We start from the raw sequence: 22,773 nt of genomic DNA, 5'->3' as shown, positions 1-22,773 counted from the left end.
ATCTCAAGAACTTCCAGGTCCATCATGGTGGCCCAAAGCCATGGTTTCCTCTTGGAGAACCATCTCAAGACCTTCAAGGTGGCCCAAAGCCGTGGTTTCCTCTTGGAGAAACATCTCGGGACCTCCAAGGTCCATCAAGGTGGCCCAAAGCCATGACTTCATCTTGGAGAACCCCGTGTCCCCGTCCCATCCCCATGTCCCCAAGACCCCATATCCCAGTGTCCCCATGTCCCCAAGACCCCCATCCCCCTGTCCCCATGTCCCCCTGTCCCCCATCCCCACCACCCCAATAAATCCTGGTGAACGCTGCTGCTCTGGGCCATACTGGGAGCACTGGGAGGGATTTTGGGGGTGCTGGGAGCACTGGGAGGTGTTGGAGGGGCACTGGGAGCACTGGGAGGGAGGTTCGGGGGGGCTGGGAGCACTGGGGGTAGCTTGGGGGGTAACTGGGAGGAACTGGGGGGGAACTGGGAGCACTGGGAGGGGGTTTGGGGAACACTGGGGGATACTGGGAGAGATTTGGGGGGGTACTGGGAGGTATTGGAGGGATAGTGGGAGCACTGGGAGGGATTTGAGGGGTACTGGGAGCACTGGGAGGTGGTTTGGGAGGGACACGGGAAGGTACTAGGAGCACTGGGAGGGATTTCGGGGGTACTGGGAGCACTGGGAGGTGATGGAGGTGCACCGGGGGGTGGCTTGGGGGTTTACTGGGAGCACTGGGAGGGATTTTGGGGGTACTGGGAGCACTGGGAGGTTTGTGAGGGATTTTTGGGATTCTGGGAGCACTGGGAGGGATTTCAGGGGTACTGGGAGCAACTGGGAGGGATTTGAGGGGTACTGGGAGCACTGGGAGGAGATTTGGGAGAGATACTGGGGGGTACTGGGAGCACTGGGAGGAACTGGGAGGTACTGGGAGCACTGGGAGGGAGTTTTGGGGGAACCCCAGGGGGTACTGGGAGGGATCTGTGGGGCACTGGAAGGTATTGGAGGGATACTGGGAGCACTGGGAGGAGGTGTGGGGGGACATTGGGTGTTACTGGGAGGCACTGGGAGGGACTGGGAGCCTGGTGGCCTTCCCGTGTCCCCGGGAGCCTTTGCGGCAGGAAGCGCCGCTCGCCCGCCACCATTGTCCGGGCCGGGAAAAAACGACCCCGTTTTGGGTGAAAAAACGCCCGGATTGGGGCCCACCGGTGCCAGGGAGCTCCTGCGGCTCTCGTGAATCCGTCCCCGTTGGATTTGGGGTGAAAAAGGGCAAAAATGGGCCGATCGCTAGCGGTGAGCGGCCGGGGGAGTTAAGCGGCGCGAGGATTGCGTTTTGGGGTGAGAAACGGGGAAAATGGGCCGATGGCTGGGGGGAGGGCGGGGGGAGGGGGTCGAATGCTTATGGGAGGGCATTTTGGGGTGAAAAAAGGGGAAATCGGGCTGCTGGTTTTCAGGTGGGGAGGTGCGGAATTAACTAAATGTGGGGATTGCGTTTTAGGGTGAAAAAGGAGGAAAATGGGCTGATTGCTGCTGAGCAGGCAGGGAGAGGCATTAACTGTTTGTGGGAGGGCGTTTTGGGGTGAAAAAGCAGGAAATTGGGCCGGTCGCCCTGAGGTAGAGGGGTGCAAAATTTACTAATTGTCAGGATTGTGTTTTGGGGTGAAAAGAGGAGAAATCGGGGTGATTGCTACAAAGGTGAGGGGGTGCAAAATTAGGTAGTTTGGGGGATTGTATTTTTGTGTGAATAAGGGGGAAAATGGGAAAAATCTGCCGGGCATGCAGGATGCGGGGTTAGTTAACGGTGCGGATTGCTTTTTGGGGTGAAAAAGGAGGAATTTGGGCCCCTTGTTATGGGGTGGGGGGGTCTGTAAAATTAACTAATTGTGGGGATTGTGTTTTGGGGTGAAAATGGGGGAAAATGGGACGATTGCTGCTGGGCCAGCAGGAGAGGGGTTAACTGCTGGTGGGAGGGACTTTTGGGTTGAAAAAGGAGGAAATTGGGCCGATCGCTTCAGGGTAGGGGGGGAGCAAAATTAACTCATTGTCGGGGTTCTGTTTTGGGGTGAAAAGAAGGGAAATCGGGATGATTGCTGCATGAGGTGGGGGTGCAAAATTAACCAGTTTGGGGGGTCGAATTTTGGGGTGAAAAGGGGGGAAATCGGGCCGATTGCCTTCAGGAATTAAGGTGCAGGATTGATTCATCGTGTGGATTGCATTTTGGGGTAAAAAAGGGTGAAAATGGGCTGATTGCTTCAGGACATGCGGGATTAGGGTTTAAAAATAAGGGGGGGCTATTTTGGGGTAAAAAACAAGGGAAATGGGGTAACTTATTGTGGGTGTTGGGGGGGCAAAATTAATTAATTGTGAGGATTGTGGTTTGGGGTGAAAAATGGGAGAAATGGGATAATTAGTCCCAGGGTGGGGGGAGTGCAAAATTAACAAATCTGGAGGATTAGGTTTTGGGGTGAAATAGGGTGAAAACAGGTCAATTGCTCCTAAATGTGGGGGTGCAAAATTAACTAATTTGGGGGTTATGTTTTGGGGTGAAAAGGGAAGAAATTGAACCAATTGCTCTCAGGTATAGGGGTGCAAAATTGACTAATTTTGGGGATTGTTTTTTGGGGTGAAAAAGGGCAAAAATGGGGTGATGGCTCTCAGGAATGGGGGTGCGGAATTAATTAATTGTGGGGATTACATTTTGGGGTGAAAAGGGAGGAAATTGGGCCAACTGCTCTCAGGTGTAGGGGTGCAAAATTAAATATTTTTGGGGATTGTGTTTTGGGGTGAAAGGGGAGGAAATTGGGCCAGTTCCTCTCAGGTGTAAGGGTGCAAAATTAATTAATTTTTGGGATTGTCTTTTGGGGTGAAAAAGGGCGAAAATGGGACGATTGCTCTCAGGTAAAGTTGCACAAAATTAATGAATTCGTGGGGTTACATTTTGGGGTGAAAAAAGGCAAAACCAAAGGAGGCTTTTTTGGGGTGAAAGCAGGAGGTTTGGCGACTGTAACGCGCCCCAGATGAAGGGGATTTTGGGGGAAAAACGGACCGATTTGGGGGAAAAAAAAAATGCGCTTTTTTTTTTTTTTTTCTCATTTTTGCCCTTTTTTGCCCCGTTTCGGCAGGCGCCGCCATGGAGGGCGGGGAGGAGCCGCGGGGTCCCCGGCGGGACGGGGCCGTCCCCAGCGAGCCCCGCGCAGGTGAGGACGTGGGGCACGGGGAGCTCCTCGGGGACGGGTTTTTTTTGGGGCAAAAAGGCGGGAAATTGGGGAAAAAAAAAAAAAAAAAAGGGGCCGGGGAGGTGGTCTTCTGCTGGGAGTGGCCCTTCGTGGTCGTACGGTGAGCCACCAGGAGATGTTCTCCGTGGGGGAACGTCTCGATGTGGTCTTGGGTGACCCACCAGGAGATGTTCTCCGTGGAGGAACGTCTCGATGTGGTCATGGGTGACCCACCAGGAGATGTTCTCCATGGAGGAACATCTCGATGTGGTCATGGGTGACCCACCAGGAGATGTTCTCCGTGGAGGAACGTCTCGATGTGGTCTTGGGTGACCCACCAGGAGATGTTCTCCATGGAGGAACATCTCGATGTGGTCATGGGTGACCCACCAGGAGATGTTCTCCGTGGAGGAACATCTGGTGGGTCATCAAACAACCACGTCGCGATGTTCCACCATGGAGGAACATCTCGTGGTAGGTCAACGTGTGGCCATGTAGGGATGTTCCTCCGTGGAGAACGTCTGATGGGTCATCGTGTGACCATGTAGAAGCGTTCCTCCATGGAGAACATCTCTACATGGCCATATGTTGACCTACTATGAGATGTTCTCCATGGAGAAGACCTCTACATGGTTGTTTGATGACCCACCAAGACGTTCTCCATGGAGGAACATCTCTACATGGCCATACGTTGACCCACCATGAGACATTCTCCACGGAGAACGTCTCGACGTGGTCTTACAATGACCCACCAAGACGTGTTCTCCATGGAGGAACAGCTCTACATGGCCATACCTTGACCTACTATGAGATGTTCCTCCATGGAGAACATCTCCACATGGTTGTTTGATGACCCAGCAGACGTTCTCCACGGAGGAACAGCTCCACGTGTCCATACGCTGACCTACCATGAGATGTTCCTCCATGGAGAACACCTCTACATGGTCACACGACGACCCACCAGATGTTCTCCATGGAGGAACATCTCCACGTGTCCATACGCTGACCCACCAGACCTTCTCCACGGAGAACCCGCCGGTTCCTCAGCCCCAACCCGCCCCCGACCCTTCTCCTCCCCGTTTCCCCCAGCACCACCAACGCCCCCCGGCGACCACCCCCGCGGCTTCATCAACCTCCTGGGCCTCCTGGAGACCGCCGACCGCCCCTCCAAACCCTACCGCTGCACCGAGTGCGGGAGGACCTTCGGCCAGAGCTCCAACCTCCTGGAGCACCAGCGCACCCACACGGGCGAGAGGCCCTTCTCCTGCCCCCAGTGCCCCAAGAGCTTCGGCAGGAGCTCCACCTTGGCCGAGCACCTCCGCACCCACACCGGCGAGAAGCCCTACGCCTGTCCCACCTGCGCCCGGACCTTCAGCCGCAGCTCCACCTTGACCGAGCACCGGCGCACCCACACCGGCGAGACCCCCTTCTCCTGCCCGGAGTGCGGGAGGACCTTCGGGAGGACCTCCAACCTGGTCAAGCACCTCCGCACCCACACCGGCGAGAAGCCCTACGGCTGCGGCCGCTGCGGCAAGACCTTCAGCCTCAGCTCCAACCTGGTCAAGCACGAGAGGACCCACACGGGCGAGAAGCCCTTCTCCTGCCCGCAGTGCCCCAAGCGCTTCAAGAAGAAGACCCACCTGGCCTCCCACCAGCGCACCCACACCGGCGAGCGGCCCTACCGCTGCGGCGAGTGCGGCAAGGCCTTCGGCCAGAGCTCCACCCTCATCGAGCACCAGCGCACCCACACCGGCGAGCGCCCCTTCCGCTGCGGCGCCTGCGGCAAGAGCTTCTGCGTCTCCTCCAACCTGGTCAAGCACCGGCGCATCCACACCGGCGAGAAGCCCTACGGCTGCGGCCGCTGCGGCAAGCGCTTCCGCTACAAGCCCCAGTTCACCCGGCACCTCAAGGGGCACCCCGAGGAGGAGGACCCGGCTTGCGGGCCCTAGGAGGTGGGCCACCGGGGGCCACCGGGTGGTCCGACGTCGCAGCGTTCGTCTAAGAACCCAAGGAACGTCATGGTGTCGTGGTATGGTGGCCACCAAACCGTGGTAGAACCTCAGATGTTGAGCCTGGAGACACGTGGAGGTCGAATACGGACTTGGGAGGTCAGGGTGGGTCCCAGCTCCTCAACGGGGTGGTCCACTGTCATGGCTTCCACCTTAGGACCCAAGGAACATCATGGAGTTGTGGTATGGAGGCCACCAAACCGTGGCAGAACCTCAAATGTTGTCTCTAGAGGTTGGTGATGGACTTGGGAGGTCAGGATGGATCCCAGCACCTCAGATGGGTGGTCCACCATCATGGCATTCATCTAAGAACCCAAGGAACGCTCTTGGTGTTGTGGTATGGTGGCCACCAAACCGTGGTAGAACCTCAAATGTTGACCCTGGAGACACGTGGAGGTCAAATATGGACTTGGGAGGTCGGGATGGGTGCCAAAACCTCAACAGGGTGGTCAACCGTCATGGGTTCCATCTTAGAACCCAAGGAATGCTCTTGGTGTCGTAGTATGGTGGCCACCAAACCATGGTAGAAGCTTGAATGTTGACTATTTGAACCACCTTGAGGTGGATTATGGACTCGGGAGGTCAGGATGGGTCCCAGGACCTCAACGGGGTGGTCCACCATGATGGCGTTCATCTAAAAACCCAAGGAACGCTCGTGGTGTTGTGGTGTGGTGGCCACCAAACCATGGTAGAACCTCAAATGTTGACTCTTCGAGCCATCTCTAGGTGGATGATGGACTTGGGAGGTCGGGATGGGTGCTGGGACCTCAACAGGATGGTCCACCATCATGGTGTCCGTCTTAGAACCTAAGGAAGGATCATGGTGTCATGGCTTGGTGGCCACCAAACCACGGTAGAACCTCAAGTGTGGCTCCTGGGGACACCAGGAGATGCCTTGGGGACCCCTGGAGACACCGTGGGGACATCTGGAGACACCTGGAGATGCCATGGGGACACCAGGAGACACCATGGGGACATCTGGGGACACCTGGAGACACCATGGGGACATCTGGGGACAGATGAAGCCACCGTGGGGACACCTGAAGACACCATGGGACCACCACGAGGACATCTGGGGCCACCCTGGGGACATCTGGGAGGGGGGCGTCGCCGTGCTTGGGCCTCTGTGGCAGCAATAAAGGGGCTGGGGTGGCACCGAGGTGTGGTCTGGGGGCGACTGGGAGGGACTGGGAGGGACTGGGGGTGGACTGGGAGGGACTGGGAGGGACTGGGAGGAGCCGTGGGTCGCCGGGGAGGTCCGTAGAGCCCCAGCAGATGGTCGAGGACCACCTGGAGGAGGACGGAGGTGGAGGCGGTGGTGGTTCCTCCAGAGGGGTCTTCGGTGAGGGCCTGGCCCGTGTCTTCTCCTCGCCCACCGGTGGTCGTCAGTGGACCTGTGGGCGACGGGCGATGGATGGATGGTGGATGGGTGATGTTCTGGAGATGTTCCGGAGATGTTTGAGGGACCTGGGATGTTCTGGAGATGTTCTGGAGATGTTTGGAGGTGGGTGGATGGATGGATGGATGGATGGAGATGTTCTGGAGATGTTTGAGGATGGATGGACGGATGGATGAAAGATAGATGGAAGTGTTTGGCGATGGGATGGAGATGTTTGGAGATGTTTGGAGGTGTTTGGAGGTGTTTGGTGATGGGATGGAGATGTTTGGAATTGGGATGGAGACGTTTGGAAAAGTTTGGAGATGTTTGGAGATGGATAGAGATGCTTGGAGGTGTCTGGAGATGTTTGGAGATGTCTGGAGATGTTTGGTGATGGGATGGACGAGTGGATGGAGATGTTTGGAGATGTTTGGAGGTGGGACGGAGATGTTTGGGGACGGGGTGGCGATTTTTGGAGTTGGGATGGAGAAGTCTGGAGAAGTTTGGAGAAGTTTGGAGAAGTTTGGAGACACCTGGAGCCGTTTGGAGACACCTGGAGCCGTTTGGTGCCGGCCGGCCGAGCAGACGGAGAAGTTTGGGGCCACCCGGCCCCCCCCCCAGGTCCCTCCCCGCCCCCCGTCCCTGGGGAGCAGGAAGCTGCCCCCCCCCCCCAAGGAAGGAACCCAAAACCGCGGCCCCTTCCGGGGTGGGGACAGCGCCGGGTCCCCGCGGGGACGGGGCCACCGGTGGGAAGTCCACGTCACCCCCGAGGCCAACCGGGGGCGGAGGTGACACCGGGGACATCCCCCGGGGCTGTCACATCCGGGACGGACCCCAAATGGGGGGGTTGTGGGGTCGGGGGGGTGTGGGGCCATGGGGTTGTGGGGTCGGGGGGTTGTGGGGTCATGGGGCTGGGGACACCATGGGGTGGGGACACCATGGGATGGGGACACCATGGGGTGGTGGACACCATGGGGTGGGGACACCATGGGGTGGTGGCACCATGGGGTTGTGGGGCCATGGGGTTATGGGATGGGGTTCTGGGGTCATGGGGTTGGGGACACCATGGGGTTGGGGACACCATGGGATGGGGACACCATGGGGTGGTGGACACCATGGGGTTATGGGGCCGTGGGGTGGTGACACCATGGGGTTGTGGGGCCATGGGGTTGTGGGGTCATGGGGTTGGGGACACCTTGGGGTGGTGGCACCACGGGGTTATGGGGCCGTGGAGTTATGGGATGGGGTTGTGGGGCCATGGGGTTGTAGGGCCGTGGGGTGGTGAGGCCGTAGGGTGGTGGGACCATGGGGTTATGGGACCGTGGGGTGGTGGGACCATGAGGAGGTGACACTGTGGGGTTGGGGACACCATGGGGTTGTGGGGTCATGGGGTTATGGGGCCATGGGGTTGGGGACACCATGGGGTTGGGGACACCATGGGGTTGTGGGGCCATGGGGTTGTGGGACCATGGGATTGTGGGACCATGGGGTTGTGGGATCATGGGGTTGGGTCACCATGGGGTTGGGGACACCATGGGGTGGTGGCACAATGGGGTTTTGGGGCTATGGGGTTATGGGATGGGGGTTATGGGACCATGGGGTTGTGGGACTATGGGTTTATGGGACCATGGTTTTGGGGACACCATGGGATTATGAGTGCCATGGGGTGGTGAACCCCATGGAGTTATGGGGCCATGGGGTTGTGGGGCCATGGGGTGGTGGGACTATGGGGTTGTGGGATGGGGTTTTGGGGCCATGGGGTTTTGGGATCATGGGGTTGTGGTGTCCCCACGGGGTGGTGGCACCACAGGGCTGTGTCACCATGGGGTGGTGTCACCATGGGGTTTTAGGATCATGGGGTTTTGGTGTCATCAGGGGGTTTTGGTGTCATGATGGGGTGGTGTCACCACGGGGTTGTGTCACCTCGGGGTGGTGTCCCCATGGGGTTGTGGGCCACGGGGAGGTGTCCCCATGGGGTTTTGGGACCGTGGGGTTGTGGGGCCACAGGGTGGTGTCCCCATGGGGTTGTGGGGCCACGGGGTGGTGTCCCCATGGGGTTTTGGGACCATGGGGTTGTGGGGCCACGGGGTGGTGTCCCCATGGGGTTGTGGGGCCATGGGGTGGTGTCCCCATGGGGTTTTGGGACCCCATGGGGTTGTGGGGCCACGGGGTGGGGTCCCCATGGGGTTTTGGGGCCATGGGGTTGTGGGGCCACGGGGTGGGGTCCCCATGGGGTTTTGGGGCCACAGGGTGATGTCCCCACGGGGTTTTGGGACCGTGGGGTTGTGGGGCCATGGTGTGGTGTCCCCATGGGGTTTTGGGGCCATGGGGTGGTGTCACCACGGGGTTGTGTCACCTCGGGGTGCTGTCACCGTGCCCCGTAAACCCCACCCCCACCCCGTGTCCATATAGGGCCGGACCCTATAGGGTCACACGCTCCCGCCGTGGCCGCGCCCCCCGCTTTTGCCTTTTCCTCCCTTTTTTTTTGGCCCCTCCCCCTCCCTTTTTTTTTTTAGCCCCCCCCCCCCGCCGTCGCCCGTTTTTTCTGCGCTTTCATTCATTATTTCCTTTTTTTTTTTTTTTATTTTTACCCTTTTCTGCCCTTTCTCCCCCCGAATCCTTCCCCACCCCTTCCTTCCCCTTCCCCTCCCTGCCGCCTCCAACTTCTGCTTCGGGGACAGAGCCGGCGGCGACTATGGGGCCGCGGGCGCTGCTGCTCTGCCTGGCCGCTGGTGGGTGGCGCCAGGGCCCTATAGGGGATTTGGGGTGGCTTTGGGTCCTATAGGGGATTTGGGGTGGCACCAGGTCCTGTAGGGGATTTGGGGTGGCTCTGGGTCCTATAGGGGATTTGGGGTGTCTCTGGGTTCTATAGGGGATTTGGGGTGGCTTTGGGTCCTATAGGGAACATGGGGTGGTACCAGGTCCTATAGGGGTTTGGGGTGTCTCCGGGTCCTACAGGGGATTTGGGGTGACACCAGGTCCTATAGGGGGCATGGGGTGGCGCTGTGATTTCTGTGTCCCTATAAGGGATGTGGGGTGGCTCTGGGTCCTATAGGGGATGTGGGCTGGCACCGGGAGCTCTGGATCCCTTTAGGGGATTGAGGGTGGGGCTGGGTTCTATAGGGGACATGGGGTGGCTCTGGGTCTTATGGGGGATGTGGGGTGGCACCAGGAGCTCTGGATCCCTATAGGGGATGTGGGGGGGGTGCCGGGTCCTATAGGGGATGAGAGGTGTCTCTGGGTCCCTATAGGGGATGAAGGGTGGCACTGGGACCTGGGAGTCCTATAGGGGATGAGGGGCAGCTCTGTGTCCCTATAGGGGATGTGGGGTGACTCTGGGTCCCTATAGGGAATGTGGGGTAGCTCTGGGTCCTATGGGGGACATGGGGTGGCTCTGGGTCCTACAGAGGATGTGGGGTGGCACTGTGTCCTATAGGGGATGAGAGGTGGCAGCAGGAGCTCTGGGTCCTATAGGGGACATGGGGTTGCACCGGGTCCTTATAGGGGACATGGGGTGGTGCTGGGTCCTATAGGGGGTGTTGGGTGGTGTCGGGAGCTTTGTGACCCTACAGGGGACGTGGGGTGGCTCTGGGTCCTATAAGGGATGTGGGATGGTGCCGTGAGCTGAGTCACTATAGAGGATGTGGTGTGGCTCTGGGTCCTATAGGGGATGTGGGGTGGCACTGGGAGCTCTGTGTCACCATGGGAGTAGCGCTGGGAGCTCTGTGTCCCTATCGGGGACATAGGGTGGCGCCAGAGCTCTGTGTCCCTATAGGGGATGTGGGGTGGCTCTGGGTCCTATAGGCGACATGAGATGGAACTGGGACTTGGGGGTCCTATAGGGGATGTGGGGCGGCTCTGGGAGCTCTGTGTCCTATGGGGGATGTGGGGTGGGGCTGGGATCTGGGGGTCCTATAGGGGATGTGGGGTGGGTCTGTGTGCTATAGGGGACGTGGGGTAAGTCTAGGTCCTATGGGGGATGTGGGGTGGCTCTGGGAGCTCCGTGTCCCTATAGGGGACATGGGGTGGCACTAGGTCCTATAGGGGACATGGGATGGGACCAGGACTTGGGGGTCCTATAGGGGACGTGGGGTGGGTTTAGGTCATATGGGGGACGTGGGGTGGCTCTGGGAGCTCTGTGTCCCTATAGGGGACGTGAGGTGGCACTGGGTCCTATAGGGGCCATGGGGTGAGACCAGGACTTGGGGGTCCTATAGGGGACATGGGGTGGGTCTAGGTCCTATAGGGGACATGGGGTGAGACCAGGACTTGGGGGTCCTATAGGGGCCATGGGGTGGGACCAAGACTTGGGGGTCCTATAGGGGCCATGGGGTGGCACTAGGTCCTATAGGGGCCATGGGGTGGGACCAGGACTTGGGGGTCCTACAGGGGACGTGGGGTGGCCCCAGGAGCTCCGTGTCCCCAATGTCCCCCCAGCGCTCTCCTCCTGCCATGGCCCCGGCGTGGACGTGGACACGGTGACCGTCTTCCGCGGGGACGCCGCGGGGGCCTTCGGGCACAGCGTGGCCCAGTTTGGCACCACCGATGACGGCGGGTGAGCACCGGCCTTGGGGACGAAGGACCCCATGGTAGACCCCCAAATCCTCCTTTTTCACCCCCAAATCCTCTTTTTTTCACCCCCAAATCCTCTTTTTTTCACCCCCAAATCCTCTTTTTTCACCCCCAAATCCTCTTTTTTCACCCCCAAAATCCCCCACCCCGCAGGATCCTGGTGGGCGCCCCGCTGCAGAGGTCGGGGACGATTTTCCGGTGCCGGCCCCTCTCCGGGAGCTGCCAGGAGGTGGATGTCACCGGTGAGGACCCCCAGTTGTCTCCCCCCCCCGACCCCAAAAAGGGACATTTTGGGTCCCTGAGGGTCTCACTCCGCGTCTCTGTAGGGTCGCCGAAGGCGGTCAACTCGTCCATGGGGTTGACGGTGGCCGCGGGGGACAACGGGGTCCTGGTGAGTGTCGGAGGGGTTGTCGGGGGGATTTCACCCAAAATTGGGCTGTTCGGGGTGGTATCAAGGGTTTTTCACCCAAACTTGGTCCATTTAGGGTGATATCAAGGCGATTTCACCCAAAATTTGTTCATTGGGGTGATATCAAGGAGATTTCACCCACATTTGGTCCATTTCTGGTGATATCAAGGGGTTTTCACCCAAAATTGGTCTATCTGGGGTGATATCAAATGTTTTTCACCCCAAATTGGTCCATTTGGGTGATATCAAGGGTTTTTCACCCCAGAATTGGTCTATTTGGGGTGATATCAAGAGTTTTTCACCCCACTTGATTTTTGGGGTCTCCCTGCTGATTTTTGGGGTCTCCCCATTGATTTTTGGGGTCTCCCTGCTGATTCCTGGGATCTCCCCGCTGTTTTTTGGGGTCTCCCTGTTGATTTTTTGGAGTCTCCCCGCTGATTTTCAGGGTCTCCCTGTTGATTTCTGGCGTCTCCCTGCTGATTTTTGGGGTCTCCCCACTGGTTTTTGGGGCCTCCCCAATGATTTTCGGGGTTTTCCCGCCGATTTTTGGGTCTCCCCACTGATTTTTGGGGTCTCCCCGGTGGTTTTTGGGTCTCCCAGTTGATTTCTGGTGTCTCAATGCTGATTTTTGGGGTCTCCCCGGTGGTTTTTGGGGTCTCCCCGCTGAGTTTCGGGGTCTCCCCGCCCCACAACCCCAGGCGTGCGGCCCCACGGTGCCCCAAGCCTGCGGGGAGAACCTCCACCTCAACGGCTTCTGCGTCCTCCTCGACGTCAACCTCCAGCAGCTCCAACGCATCCCGGCCTCCCAACCAGGTACGGGGGGACACCAAGGGTGGGACACGTCGGGGACGCCCCCGTTGGCCATGGGGACATCGCTGTGGTCCCTCTAGGGTGCCCCAAACGTTCTTCAGACGTGGCGCTCCTCATCGATGGCTCGGGGAGCATCGGCGACCGGGAATTCCAGACGATGAAGACCTTCATTGCCGAGGTGATGAAGAGGTTCCAGGGCATGGACACGCAGGTACCGCCCACGCGGGTGGCCCTTCAGGTTCTTCGTCCCCGTCGTGTCCTCCCGGGGTTCTTCTGCTCCTCTTGGCGTTGCGTGGGGGTCTTCGTGATGGGGAGAGGTGGTGGGGTCTTCTTCTGGTGGTGTTCTCCCATGGTTCTTCACCATGGGGTCTTTTGGTTGGGTTGTCCCATGGTTCCTCATGATGGGGTCTTCTGGTTGGGTTCTCCCATGGTTCCTCACACTGGGGTGTTGGGTTGGGGTCTTCTGGTTGTCTTCTCCCATGGTTCCTCACACTGGGGTGTTGGGTTGGGGTCTTCTGGTTGTCCTCTCCCATGGTTCCTCATGATGGGGTCTTCTGGTTGGGTTCTCCCATGGTTCCTCACACTGGGGTGACGCATTGGGGTCTTCTGGTTGGGTTCTCCCATGGTTCCTCACATTGGGGTGTTGGGTTGGGGTCTTCTGGTTGTCCTCTCCCATGGTTCCTCATGATGGGGTCTTCTGGTTGTCTTCTCCCATGGTTCCTCACACTGGGGTGTTGGGTTGGGGTCTTCTGGTTGTCCTCTCCCATGGTTCCTCATGATGGGGTCTTCTGGTTGGGTTCTCCCATGGTTCCTCACGTTGGGGTGATGCATTGGGGTCTTCTTCTGGTGGTGTTCTCCCATGGTTCCTCATGATGGGGTCTTCTGGTTGGGTTCTCCCATGGTTCCTCACGTTGGGGTGACGCGTTGGGGTCTTCTTCTGGTTGTCCTCCCCTTGCAGTTTGCCCTCACCCAGTTCTCCGACAAGATCGTGGAGCACTTCAACTTCAAGACCTTCCAGAGGTCCCGGGACCCCATCAGTCTGGTGAGGAAGGTCCAGCAGCTCCGAGGCTTCACCTTCACCGCCTCGGCCATCCGGAAAGTTCTGTGAGTCCCGTGGCTTTGTCCCACCCGTGAAGGTCCAACCCCACCCCAGATCCCTCACCCCGGTGTCCTCCATCTCCTGGTGCAGGACGGAGACGTTTCGGCCCGGCAAAGGGGCGCGAGAAGACGCCAGCAAGGTCCTCATCGTCGTCACGGACGGAAAGAAGTTTCGGGACCAGCTGTCCTACGAGGACGTCATCCCGTTGGCCAACAGCATGGGGGTCACGCGCTACGCCATCGGGGTGAGGGGCCTGGGTGACCAAAGCCACCGGCGAGTGGTCTCCAACCACCGCCATCCATCCCGAAACATCTCCATCCATCCATCCAACCACTCCCGGGTGTTCTAGAACATCTCCGAACATCTCCATCCATCCCATAACAGCTCCATCCATCCATTCCCATCATTTCCATCCATCCGTCCATCCGTCCTTCCATCCAGAAACAGCTCCACCCATCCATCCAACCTCTCCCCGATGTTCTAGAACATCTCCAGAACATCTCCATCCATCCCGAAACATCTCCACCCATCCACCCAACCACTCCCAGATGTTCTAGAACATCTCCACCACCTCCATCCTTCCATCCATCCATCTCTAAACATCTCCACCCATCCACCCAACCTCTCCCAGATGTCCTAGAACATCTCCAGAACATCCCCATCCATCCCAAAACAGCTCCATCCATCCACCCAACCACTCCCAGATGTTCTAGAACATCTCCATCCATCCCGAAACATCTCCACCCATCCACCCAACCTCTCCCCGATGTTCTAGAACATCTCCAGAACATCCCCATCCATCCCATAACAGCTCCACCCATCCACCCAACCACTCCCAGATGTTCTAGAACATCTCCAGAACATCCCCATCCATCCCAAAACAGCTCCATCCATCCACCCAACCATTCCCAGATGTTCTAGACCATCTCCATCCATCCCGAGACATCTCCACCCATCCACCCAACCTCTCCCCGATGTTCTAGAACATCTCCAGAACATCTCCATCCATCCCAAAACATCTCCACCCATCCACCCAACCACTCCCAGATGTTCTAGAACATCTCCAGAACATCTCCATCCATCCCGAAACATCTCCACCCATCCACCCAACCACTCCCAGATGTTCTAGAACATCTCCACCACCTCCATCCTTCCATCCATCCATCTCTAAACATCTCCACCCATCCACCCAACCTCTCCCAGATGTCCTAGAACATCTCCAGAACATCCCCATCCATCCCAAAACAGCTCCATCCATCCACCCAACCACTCCCAGATGTTCTAGAACATCTCCATCCATCCCGAAACATCTCCACCCATCCACCCAACCTCTCCCCGATGTTCTAGAACATCTCCAGAACATCCCCATCCATCCCAAAACATCTCCACCCATCCACCCAACCACTCCCAGATGTTCTAGAACATCTCCAGAACATCCCCATCCATCCCAAAACAGCTCCACCCATCCACCCAACCACTCCCAGATGTTCTAGAACATCTCCAGAACATCCCCATCCATCCCAAAACATCTCCACCCATCCACCCAACCACTCCCAGATGTTCTAGAACATCTCCAGAACATCCCCATCCATCCCAAAACATCTCCACCCATCCACCCAACCACTCCCAGATGTTCTAGAACATCTCCAGAACATCTCCATCCATCCCGAAACATCTCCACCCATCCACCCAACCACTCCCAGATGTTCTAGAACATCTCCAGAACATCCCCATCCATCCCGAAACAGCTCCACCCATCCACCCAACCACTCCCAGATGTTCTAGAACATCTCCAGAACATCTCCATCCATCCCGAAACATCTCCACCCATCCACCCAACCACTCCCAGATGTTCTAGAACATCTCCACCACCTCCATCCTTCCATCCATCCATCTCTAAACATCTCCACCCATCCACCCAACCACTCCCAGATGTTCTAGAACATCTCCACCACCTCCATCCTTCCATCCATCCATCTCTAAACATCTCCACCCATCCACCCAACCACTCCCAGATGTCCTAGAACATCTCCAGAACATCCCCATCCATCCCAAAACATCTCCACCCATCCACCCAACCACTCCCAGATGTTCTAGAACATCTCCAGAACATCCCCATCCATCCCAAAACAGCTCCACCCATCCACCCAACCACTCCCAGATGTTCTAGAACATCTCCAGAACATCCCCATCCATCCCAAAACAGCTCCATTCATCCACCCAACCACTCCCAGATGTTCTAGACCATCTCCATCCATCCCGAAACATCTCCACCCATCCACCCAACCTCTCCCCGATGTTCTAGAACATCTCCAGAACATCTCCATCCATCCCGAAACATCTCCACCCATCCACCCAACCACTCCCAGATGTTCTAGAACATCTCCAGAACATCCCCATCCATCCCAAAACAGCTCCACCCATCCACCCAACCACTCCCAGATGTTCTAGACCATCTCCATCCATCCCGAAACATCTCCACCCATCCACCCAACCTCTCCCAGATGTTCTAGAACATCTCCAGAACATCCCCATCCATCCCAAAACAGCTCCATCCATCCACCCAACCATTCCCAGATGTTCTAGACCATCTCCAGAACATCCCGAAACATCTCCACCCATCCACCCAACCTCTCCCCGATGTTCTAGAACATCTCCAGAACATCTCCATCCATCCCGAAACATCTCCACCCATCCACCCAACCACTCCCAGATGTTCTAGAACATCTCCACCACCTCCATCCTTCCATCCATCCATCTCTAAACATCTCCACCCATCCACCCAACCTCTCCCAGATGTCCTAGAACATCTCCAGAACATCTCCATCCATCCCGAAACATCTCCACCCATCCACCCAACCCCTCCCAGATGTTCTAGAACATCTCCAGAACATCCCCATCCATCCCGAAACAGCTCCACCCATCCACCCAACCACTCCCAGATGTTCTAGAACATCTCCAGAACATCTCCATCCATCCCGAAACATCTCCACCCATCCACCCAACCATTCCCAGATGTTCTAGACCATCTCCATCCATCCCGAGACATCTCCACCCATCCACCCAACCTCTCCCCGATGTTCTAGAACATCTCCAGAACATCTCCATCCATCCCAAAACATCTCCACCCATCCACCCAACCACTCCCAGATGTTCTAGAACATCTCCAGAACATCTCCATCCATCCCGAAACATCTCCACCCATCCACCGAACCACTCCCAGATGTTCTAGAACATCTCCACCACCTCCATCCTTCCATCCATCCATCTCTAAACATCTCCACCCATCCACCCAACCTCTCCCAGATGTCCTAGAACATCTCCAGAACATCTCCATCCATCCCGAAACATCTCCACCCATCCACCCAACCCCTCCCAGATGTCCTCAAACACCTCCAGAACATCTCCACCCACCCGTCCCTCCCTCCACCCACCCCAAAACTTCTAAACCACCTCCAAACCCCCCCCGCCCCCCCACCCCAAACCATCTCCCTCCACCCCCCCGCCCCCAAACCATCTCCCCCCACCCCCACCCCACCCCCACCCCCACCCCACCCACCCCCCGCCCCTCCCCGGCCGCAGGTGGGCGACGCCTTCCGGCAGCCCGACGCCGTGGCCGAGCTCCACGCCATCGCCTCGGCGCCCCCCGAGGACCACGTCTTCCGCGTGGACAACTTCGACGCCCTGCAGGGCATCCAGAACCAGCTGCAGGAGAAGATCTTCGCCATCGAGGGTACCGGGGGGGGGGGCTCCGGGGGGGTGGGGGGGGCCCCAAAACCAGTTTGGGGGCCGACCCCCCCCCCCCCCCACCGTCACCCTTGGGCGTCCCCCCCCCAGGCACCCAGTCCGCCCTCGGCAGCTCCTTCCAGCTGGAGATGGCCCAGGAGGGCTTCAGCGCCCTGCTCACCCCCGTGAGTGTCCCCGACCGCCCCGCGCCCCTCCCCCCCCGCCCCTCCCCCCCCCCCGCCCCCCCCCACCGGTCCCCTCCCGGTCCGTACTGGTGCAGGAGGGGCCCGTACTGGGAGCGGTGGGCGCCTACGACTGGTCCGGAGGGGTCTTCGTCTACGGCCCCAGCGGGAAGCCCACCTTCGTCAACGCCTCCCGAGGCGCCGGGGACATGAGCGACGCCTACCTGGGTGAGGGGCGGGGGGGGGCGGGTCCCGGGGGGGGCTTGGGGGCGTCGGGGTCACCGGGGGGGGCTTGGGGACGTCAGTGTCCCTGTGGGGGTTTTGGGGGTTTTGGTGTCCCCTTGGGGGTCTTGGGAGTCTTGGTGTCCCCTTGGGGGTCTTGGGAGTCTTGGGTTCCTCGCGGGGGGCTTGGGGGTGTCAGGGTCACCGGGGGGGTCTTGGGGTCACCAGGGGGGGTCTTGGGGTCCCCATGGGGGTCTTGGGGGTGTCGGTGTCCCAGTGGGGGTCTTGGAGACGTCGATGTCCCCATGGGGGTCCTGGGGGTCTTGGGGTCCTCGTGGGGGTCTTGGGGGTGTCGGTGTCCCCATGGGGGTCTTGGGGGTGTCAGGGTCACCGTGGGGGGCTTGGGGGCGTCGGGGTCACCAGGGGGCTCTTGGGGTCACCGGGGGGGGCATTGGGATCCCCACGGGGGTCTTAGGGACGTCGGTGTCCCCGTGGGGGTCTTGAGGGTCTTGGTGTCCCCATGGGGGTCTTGGGGGTGTCGGTTTCCCCATAGGGGCACTGGGGTCCCCCCGGGGGTCTTAGGGTTGGTGCTGTCCTCCCGGGGGTCCCCACGTGGGGCTGGGGACTTTGGGGTCCCCCCGGGGGTCCCGGGGGACGTCGGGGGTCTCGGGGCCTCACGTTCCCGGGGCTCTCGTCCCCCCCCCGACCCCCTGGGCCCCTCGGTGGCCCCCCGCGAGCCCCCCTGGGGACATCGGCGTCCCCCCGCGAGCCCCCCCGGGGGGGGGCGACCACCACCGCCGCCCCCTCCCCCCCCCCCCCATGGGACGCCCCCCCCCCTGACCCCGCTGTGCCCAGGCTACGCGGCCGAGTCCCTGTCCCTGGGGGGCAGCCGGGCGCTGGCGCTGGGGGCCCCCCGCTACGGCCACGTCGGCCGCCTCCTCCTCTTCGGCCTCCGCCGCGGCCCCACGGACACCTGGGAGCTCCTGGCCGACGCCGTGGGGCAGCAGGTAAGGGGGGGGGGGCCGCCGGGGGGGGGGGGAACCCCCGGCGACCCCCCCCCGCTGACCCCGCTGCCCGCAGGTGGGCTCCTACTTCGGGGCGTCCCTGTGCGCCCTGCCCCCCCGGGGGGGCGGCTCGGCGGGGGCGCTGCTGGTGGGGGCCCCCATGTTCTACGGGGACGGCAGCGGGGGGCGCGTGGTCGTCTGCGGGCTGCCGCCGGAGGTAGGGGACCCGGCGCAGCCCCACCCGACCCCAAAGCGACCCCAAAGCGACCCCAAAGCGACCCCAAATCCACCCAACCCAACCCGACCCCAAATCGAATAACCCGACCCCAAATTGACCAACCTGACCCCAAATCGACCAACCCAACCCCAAATCGACCCCAAATCGACCAACCCAACCCGACCCCAAATTGACCAACCCGACCCCAACCCGACCCCAAATCGACCCAACCCAACCCGACCCCAACCCGACCCCAAATCAACCCCAAATCAACCCAACCCGACCCCAACCCGACCCCAAATTGACCCCAAGTTGACCAACCCAACCCAACACAACCCGACCCCAAATCGACCCCAAGTTGACCAACCCAACCCCAAATCGACCCCAAATCGACCCAACCCAACCCGACCCCAAATCGACCCCAAATCAACCCAACCCGACCCCAACCCGACCCCAAATCAACCCCAAATCAACCCAACCCGACCCCGACCCGACCCCAAATTGACCCCAAATCAACCCAACCCAACCCGACCCCAAATCGACCCCAAATCAACCCAACCCGACCCCGACCCGACCCCATATCGACCCCAAATCAACCCAACCCAACCAGACCCCAAATCGACCCCAACCCAACCCAACCCAACCCAACCCAACCCAACCCCAATTAACCCAACCCAACCCGCCCCATCCAACCCAGCCCTAATTAACCCAGCCCTAATTAACCCAGCCCTAATTAACCCCCCCTAATTAACCCAACCCAACCCACCTGACCCCAACCCACCTGACCCCATCCCAACCAACCCACTCCACCCAACCCCACCCCACCCCACCCCACCCAACCCAACCAACCCCAATTAACCCAACCCGCCCCGCCCCATCCAACCCAGCCCTAATTAACCCAGCCCTAATTAACCCAGCCCTAATTAACCCAGCCCTAATTAACCCAACCCAACCCCACCCCACCCCAACCACCCCACCCCAACCAACCCCAAATCAGCCAACCCAACCACCCCAACCCAAATAAACCCACCCCAACCCAACCCCAATTAACCCAACCCAACCCGCCCCATCCAACCCAGCCCTAATTAACCCAGCCCTAATTAACCCAGCACTAATTAACCCAACCCAACCCACCTGACCCCACCCCAACCAACCCACTCCACCCAACCCCACCCCACCCAACCCAACCCCACCCAATCCAACCCAACCCAACCAACCCCAATTAACCCAACCCGCCCCGCCCCATCCAACCCAGCCCTAATTAACCCCCCCTAATTAACCCCCCCCCCGCCCCCCCCCTCCCCCCCCGAAGGCCGGGGTGCTGCGCTGCCCGCGCACGCTGCAGGGCCAGCCCGGCCACCCCCTGGGGCGCTTCGGGGCCAGCCTCAGCCGCCTGGGGGACGTGGACGGCGACGGCTGGCACGACGTGGCCGTGGGCGCCCCCATGGAGGACGACCACCGCGGGGCCGTCTACGTCTTCCGGGGGGAGGAGGGCGGCGTCGCCGCGCACTACAGCCAGGTGGGGGCCCGAGGGGTGGCGGGGGGGGAGGGGCGGAGTGGGGGGGGGGGGGGGGCGTGGTGGGGCTGGGGGACCCTTGGGTGCTGGGGGTGGGTTGGGTGGTGGGGAGAACGTGGGTGCTGGAGGTGCCTTGGGTGCTGGAGACGTCTTGGGTGGTGGAGGCAGATTGGGTGCTGGGGAACCCTTGGGTGGTGGAGACATCTTGGGTGGTGGGGACCCTTGGGTGGTTGAGGTGGCTTGGGTGCTGGAGGGAACTTGGGTGCTGGAGACACCTTGGGTGGTAGAGACATCTTGGGTGGTGGAGAACCTTGGTTGCTGGAGACATCTTGGATATTGGGGGCATCTTGGGTGCTGGAGGCATCTTGGGTGCTGGAGATGCTCCACATGCCCAAGACATCTTGGGTGCTGGAGGCGTCTTGGGTGCTGGGGACACCCTGGGTGCTGGGGACACCCTGGGTGCTGGGGACGTCTTGGGTGCTGGAGGCGTCTTGGGTGCTGGAGGCGTCTTGGGTGCTGGGGACATTTTGGGTGCTGGGGACATTTTGGGTGCTGGGGACATTTTGGGTGGTGGAGAACCCTTGGGCGCTGGGGACACCTCGGGTGGTGGAGAACCTCGAGTGCTGGAGACATCTTGGATATTGGGGGCACCTTGGGTGCTGGAGGGACCTCGGGCGCTGGAGACACCTCGGGTGCTGGGGCCATCTTGGGTGCCGGAGAACATTGGGTGGTGGAGAACCTCGGGTGCTGGAGACGTTTTGGGTGCCGGAGCCCCCCCCGGGCGCCGGGGTCCCCTCACCCCCCCGCCGCCGCCGCCCCCCCGCAGCGCATCGCGGGCGCCCGCTTCCCCAGCGGGCCGCGCCACTTCGGGCAGGCGCTGAGCGGTGGCCGGGACCTGACGGGGGACAGGCTGCCGGACGTGGCCGTGGGCGCCCAGGGACAGGTCCTGCTGCTCAGGTGGGACCCCCCGGGGGACCCCCACCCCCCCCCCCACCCCCGCCCGAGGGCGCGGGGCCGCGGCCGACGTCCCACGGCTCGGCGCCGCCAGGTCCCCGCCGCTGCTCAAGGTGCGCGTGGCGGTGGCTTTCCGGCCCCCGGAGGTCCCCGCGGCCGCCTTCGAGTGCCGGGAGGAGGAGGAGGAGGCGGCCAGGGAGGTGGCCGTGGCCGAGGTCTGCTTCGTGGCCACCAAGAAGACCCCCGACAACTTCGGTGAGACCCCCCCCGCCCCCCCCCCCCCAAGCTGGGCGCCCACCAGGGGTCCGGCCGGGCACCTCCAGGCCCCCTCCAGGTGGCCCCAAGTGTCCCAGGAGCCCGCGGGGCCTCCTAAACCCCCTCCAGATGCCCTCAGCACCCCCAGGAGCCTCCCAAAACCCCCTCCAGATGCCCTCAGCACCCCCAGGAGCCTCCCAAGACCCCCTCCAGATGTCCCCAGAACACTCCAGATCTCCACATGGCCTCCTAAACCCCCTCCAGATGCCCTCAACCCCCTCCACAATCCCATGTGGCCTCCTAGACCCCCTCCAGATGTCCCCAAAACCCTCCCGAAATCCACGTGGCCTCCTAAACCCCTTCTAGATGCCCCCCAAAACCCTCAAGAAGTCCTTGGGGCCTCCAAAACCCCCTCCAGATGCCCCCAAAGCCCCTCAGGATGCCCTCAAGACCACCCAAACCCCCTCCAGATGCCCCCAACCCCCTCCAGATGCCCTCAAGACCACCCAAACCCCAACCAGATGCCCCCCAACCCCCCACCGCCCCCAAAACCTCCCCTCCCGTTGCCCCCACGACCCCCCCATCCCCACGCCCTCCCCCCCCGGCCCTTCCCCACCACCCCGCCCGCCCCCCCCCCATCTCCCCCACCCCCCCCAACCCAACCCCTCCCCCCGCAGGCACCCAGCTCTCCGCCACCCTGCGCTACTGGGCCACCCTGGACGCCGGGCGGGCCACGCGCCGCGCCGCCTTCCCCGGGGGCGCCGCCGGCCTCAACGGGACCCTGCGGGTGGGCGTCGGGCGCCGCTGCCAGACCTTCTCCATCAGCCTCACGGTGGGTGTGGGGAGGGGCCCCGGGGAGGGGGGGGGGGGTGGGCGGCGGGGTCTCCGTGCCCCCTGCGGCGCCATCGGTCCCCTCGGGGCTCAACGGGCATCGTCGTGGTGGTCATCGGCGTCTTCTTCTACTCCTTCTTCTACTCCTTCTTCTACTCCTTCTTCTACTCCTTCTTCTTCTTCTCCTTCTTCTTCTCCTTCTTCTTCTTTTCTTCTTCCTCTTCTTCTTCCTCTTCTTCTTCCTCTTCTTCTTCCTCTTCTTCTTCCTCTTCTTCGTCTCCTTCTTCGTCTCCTTCTTCGTCTCCTTCTTCGTCTCCTTCTTCGTCTCCTTCTTCGTCTCCTTCTTCGTCTCCTTCGTCTCCTTCTTCTCCTTCGTCTCCTTCGTCTCCTTC

The 22,773-nt window shown here is 60.5% G+C and overlaps 2 protein-coding genes and 2 long non-coding RNA genes across 4 annotated transcripts; all 4 read left to right on the top strand.

Annotated features, from left to right (window-relative positions):
• The first annotated feature begins 6 nt into the window (after positions 1-6).
• On the top strand, positions 7-309 carry LOC121063175. The gene is made up of 2 exons (XR_005815860.1): positions 7-78; positions 140-309. It is a non-coding gene; the product is annotated as an uncharacterized LOC121063175 (long non-coding RNA).
• Positions 310-1,041: 732 nt separating this feature from the next.
• LOC121063176 (zinc finger protein 239-like) lies at positions 1,042-6,360 on the top strand. The gene is made up of 3 exons (XM_040543526.1): positions 1,042-1,320; positions 3,105-3,179; positions 4,287-6,360. Exons 2-3 carry the CDS (start codon positions 3,113-3,115, stop codon positions 5,144-5,146), a joined length of 927 nt encoding a protein of 308 aa, XP_040399460.1. The 5' UTR covers positions 1,042-1,320; positions 3,105-3,112; the 3' UTR covers positions 5,147-6,360.
• LOC121063177 lies at positions 2,213-3,052 on the top strand. Its single transcript, XR_005815861.1, has 2 exons — positions 2,213-2,800; positions 2,855-3,052. It is a non-coding gene; the product is annotated as an uncharacterized LOC121063177 (long non-coding RNA).
• Positions 6,361-9,191: 2,831 nt separating the features above from the next.
• Positions 9,192-22,398, top strand: ITGAX (integrin subunit alpha X; the record flags this gene model as incomplete). Its single annotated transcript, XM_040543525.1, has 17 exons — positions 9,192-9,316; positions 11,022-11,139; positions 11,310-11,398; positions 11,483-11,547; positions 12,264-12,378; positions 12,456-12,586; positions 13,334-13,479; positions 13,565-13,718; positions 17,057-17,207; positions 17,312-17,385; positions 17,481-17,610; positions 18,460-18,611; positions 18,685-18,825; positions 20,138-20,344; positions 21,168-21,298; positions 21,390-21,550; positions 22,228-22,398. Coding segments are annotated over exons 1-17 (2,173 nt in total), but the record flags the coding sequence as incomplete, so codon positions are not given.
• Between the last annotated feature and the right edge of the window lie 375 nt (positions 22,399-22,773).

Source organism: Cygnus olor, unplaced genomic scaffold (assembly GCF_009769625.2).
Source record: "Cygnus olor isolate bCygOlo1 unplaced genomic scaffold, bCygOlo1.pri.v2 S96, whole genome shotgun sequence".
NCBI classification, from domain to species: domain Eukaryota; kingdom Metazoa; phylum Chordata; class Aves; order Anseriformes; family Anatidae; genus Cygnus; species Cygnus olor.
This window is presented reverse-complemented; position numbering and strand designations above follow the sequence as displayed.

What these genes read in the sequence shown, in the direction of transcription:
- LOC121063176 (XM_040543526.1), top strand. Translation starts at nt 3,113, where the DNA reads ATGGAGGGCGGGGAGGAGCCGCGGGGTCCCCGGCGGGACGGGGCCGTC. An exon ending in CCCCAGCGAGCCCCGCGCAG is followed by an intron (nt 3,180 to 4,286) that starts GTGAGGACGTGG and finishes CGTTTCCCCCAG; the next exon opens with CACCACCAACGCCCCCCGGC.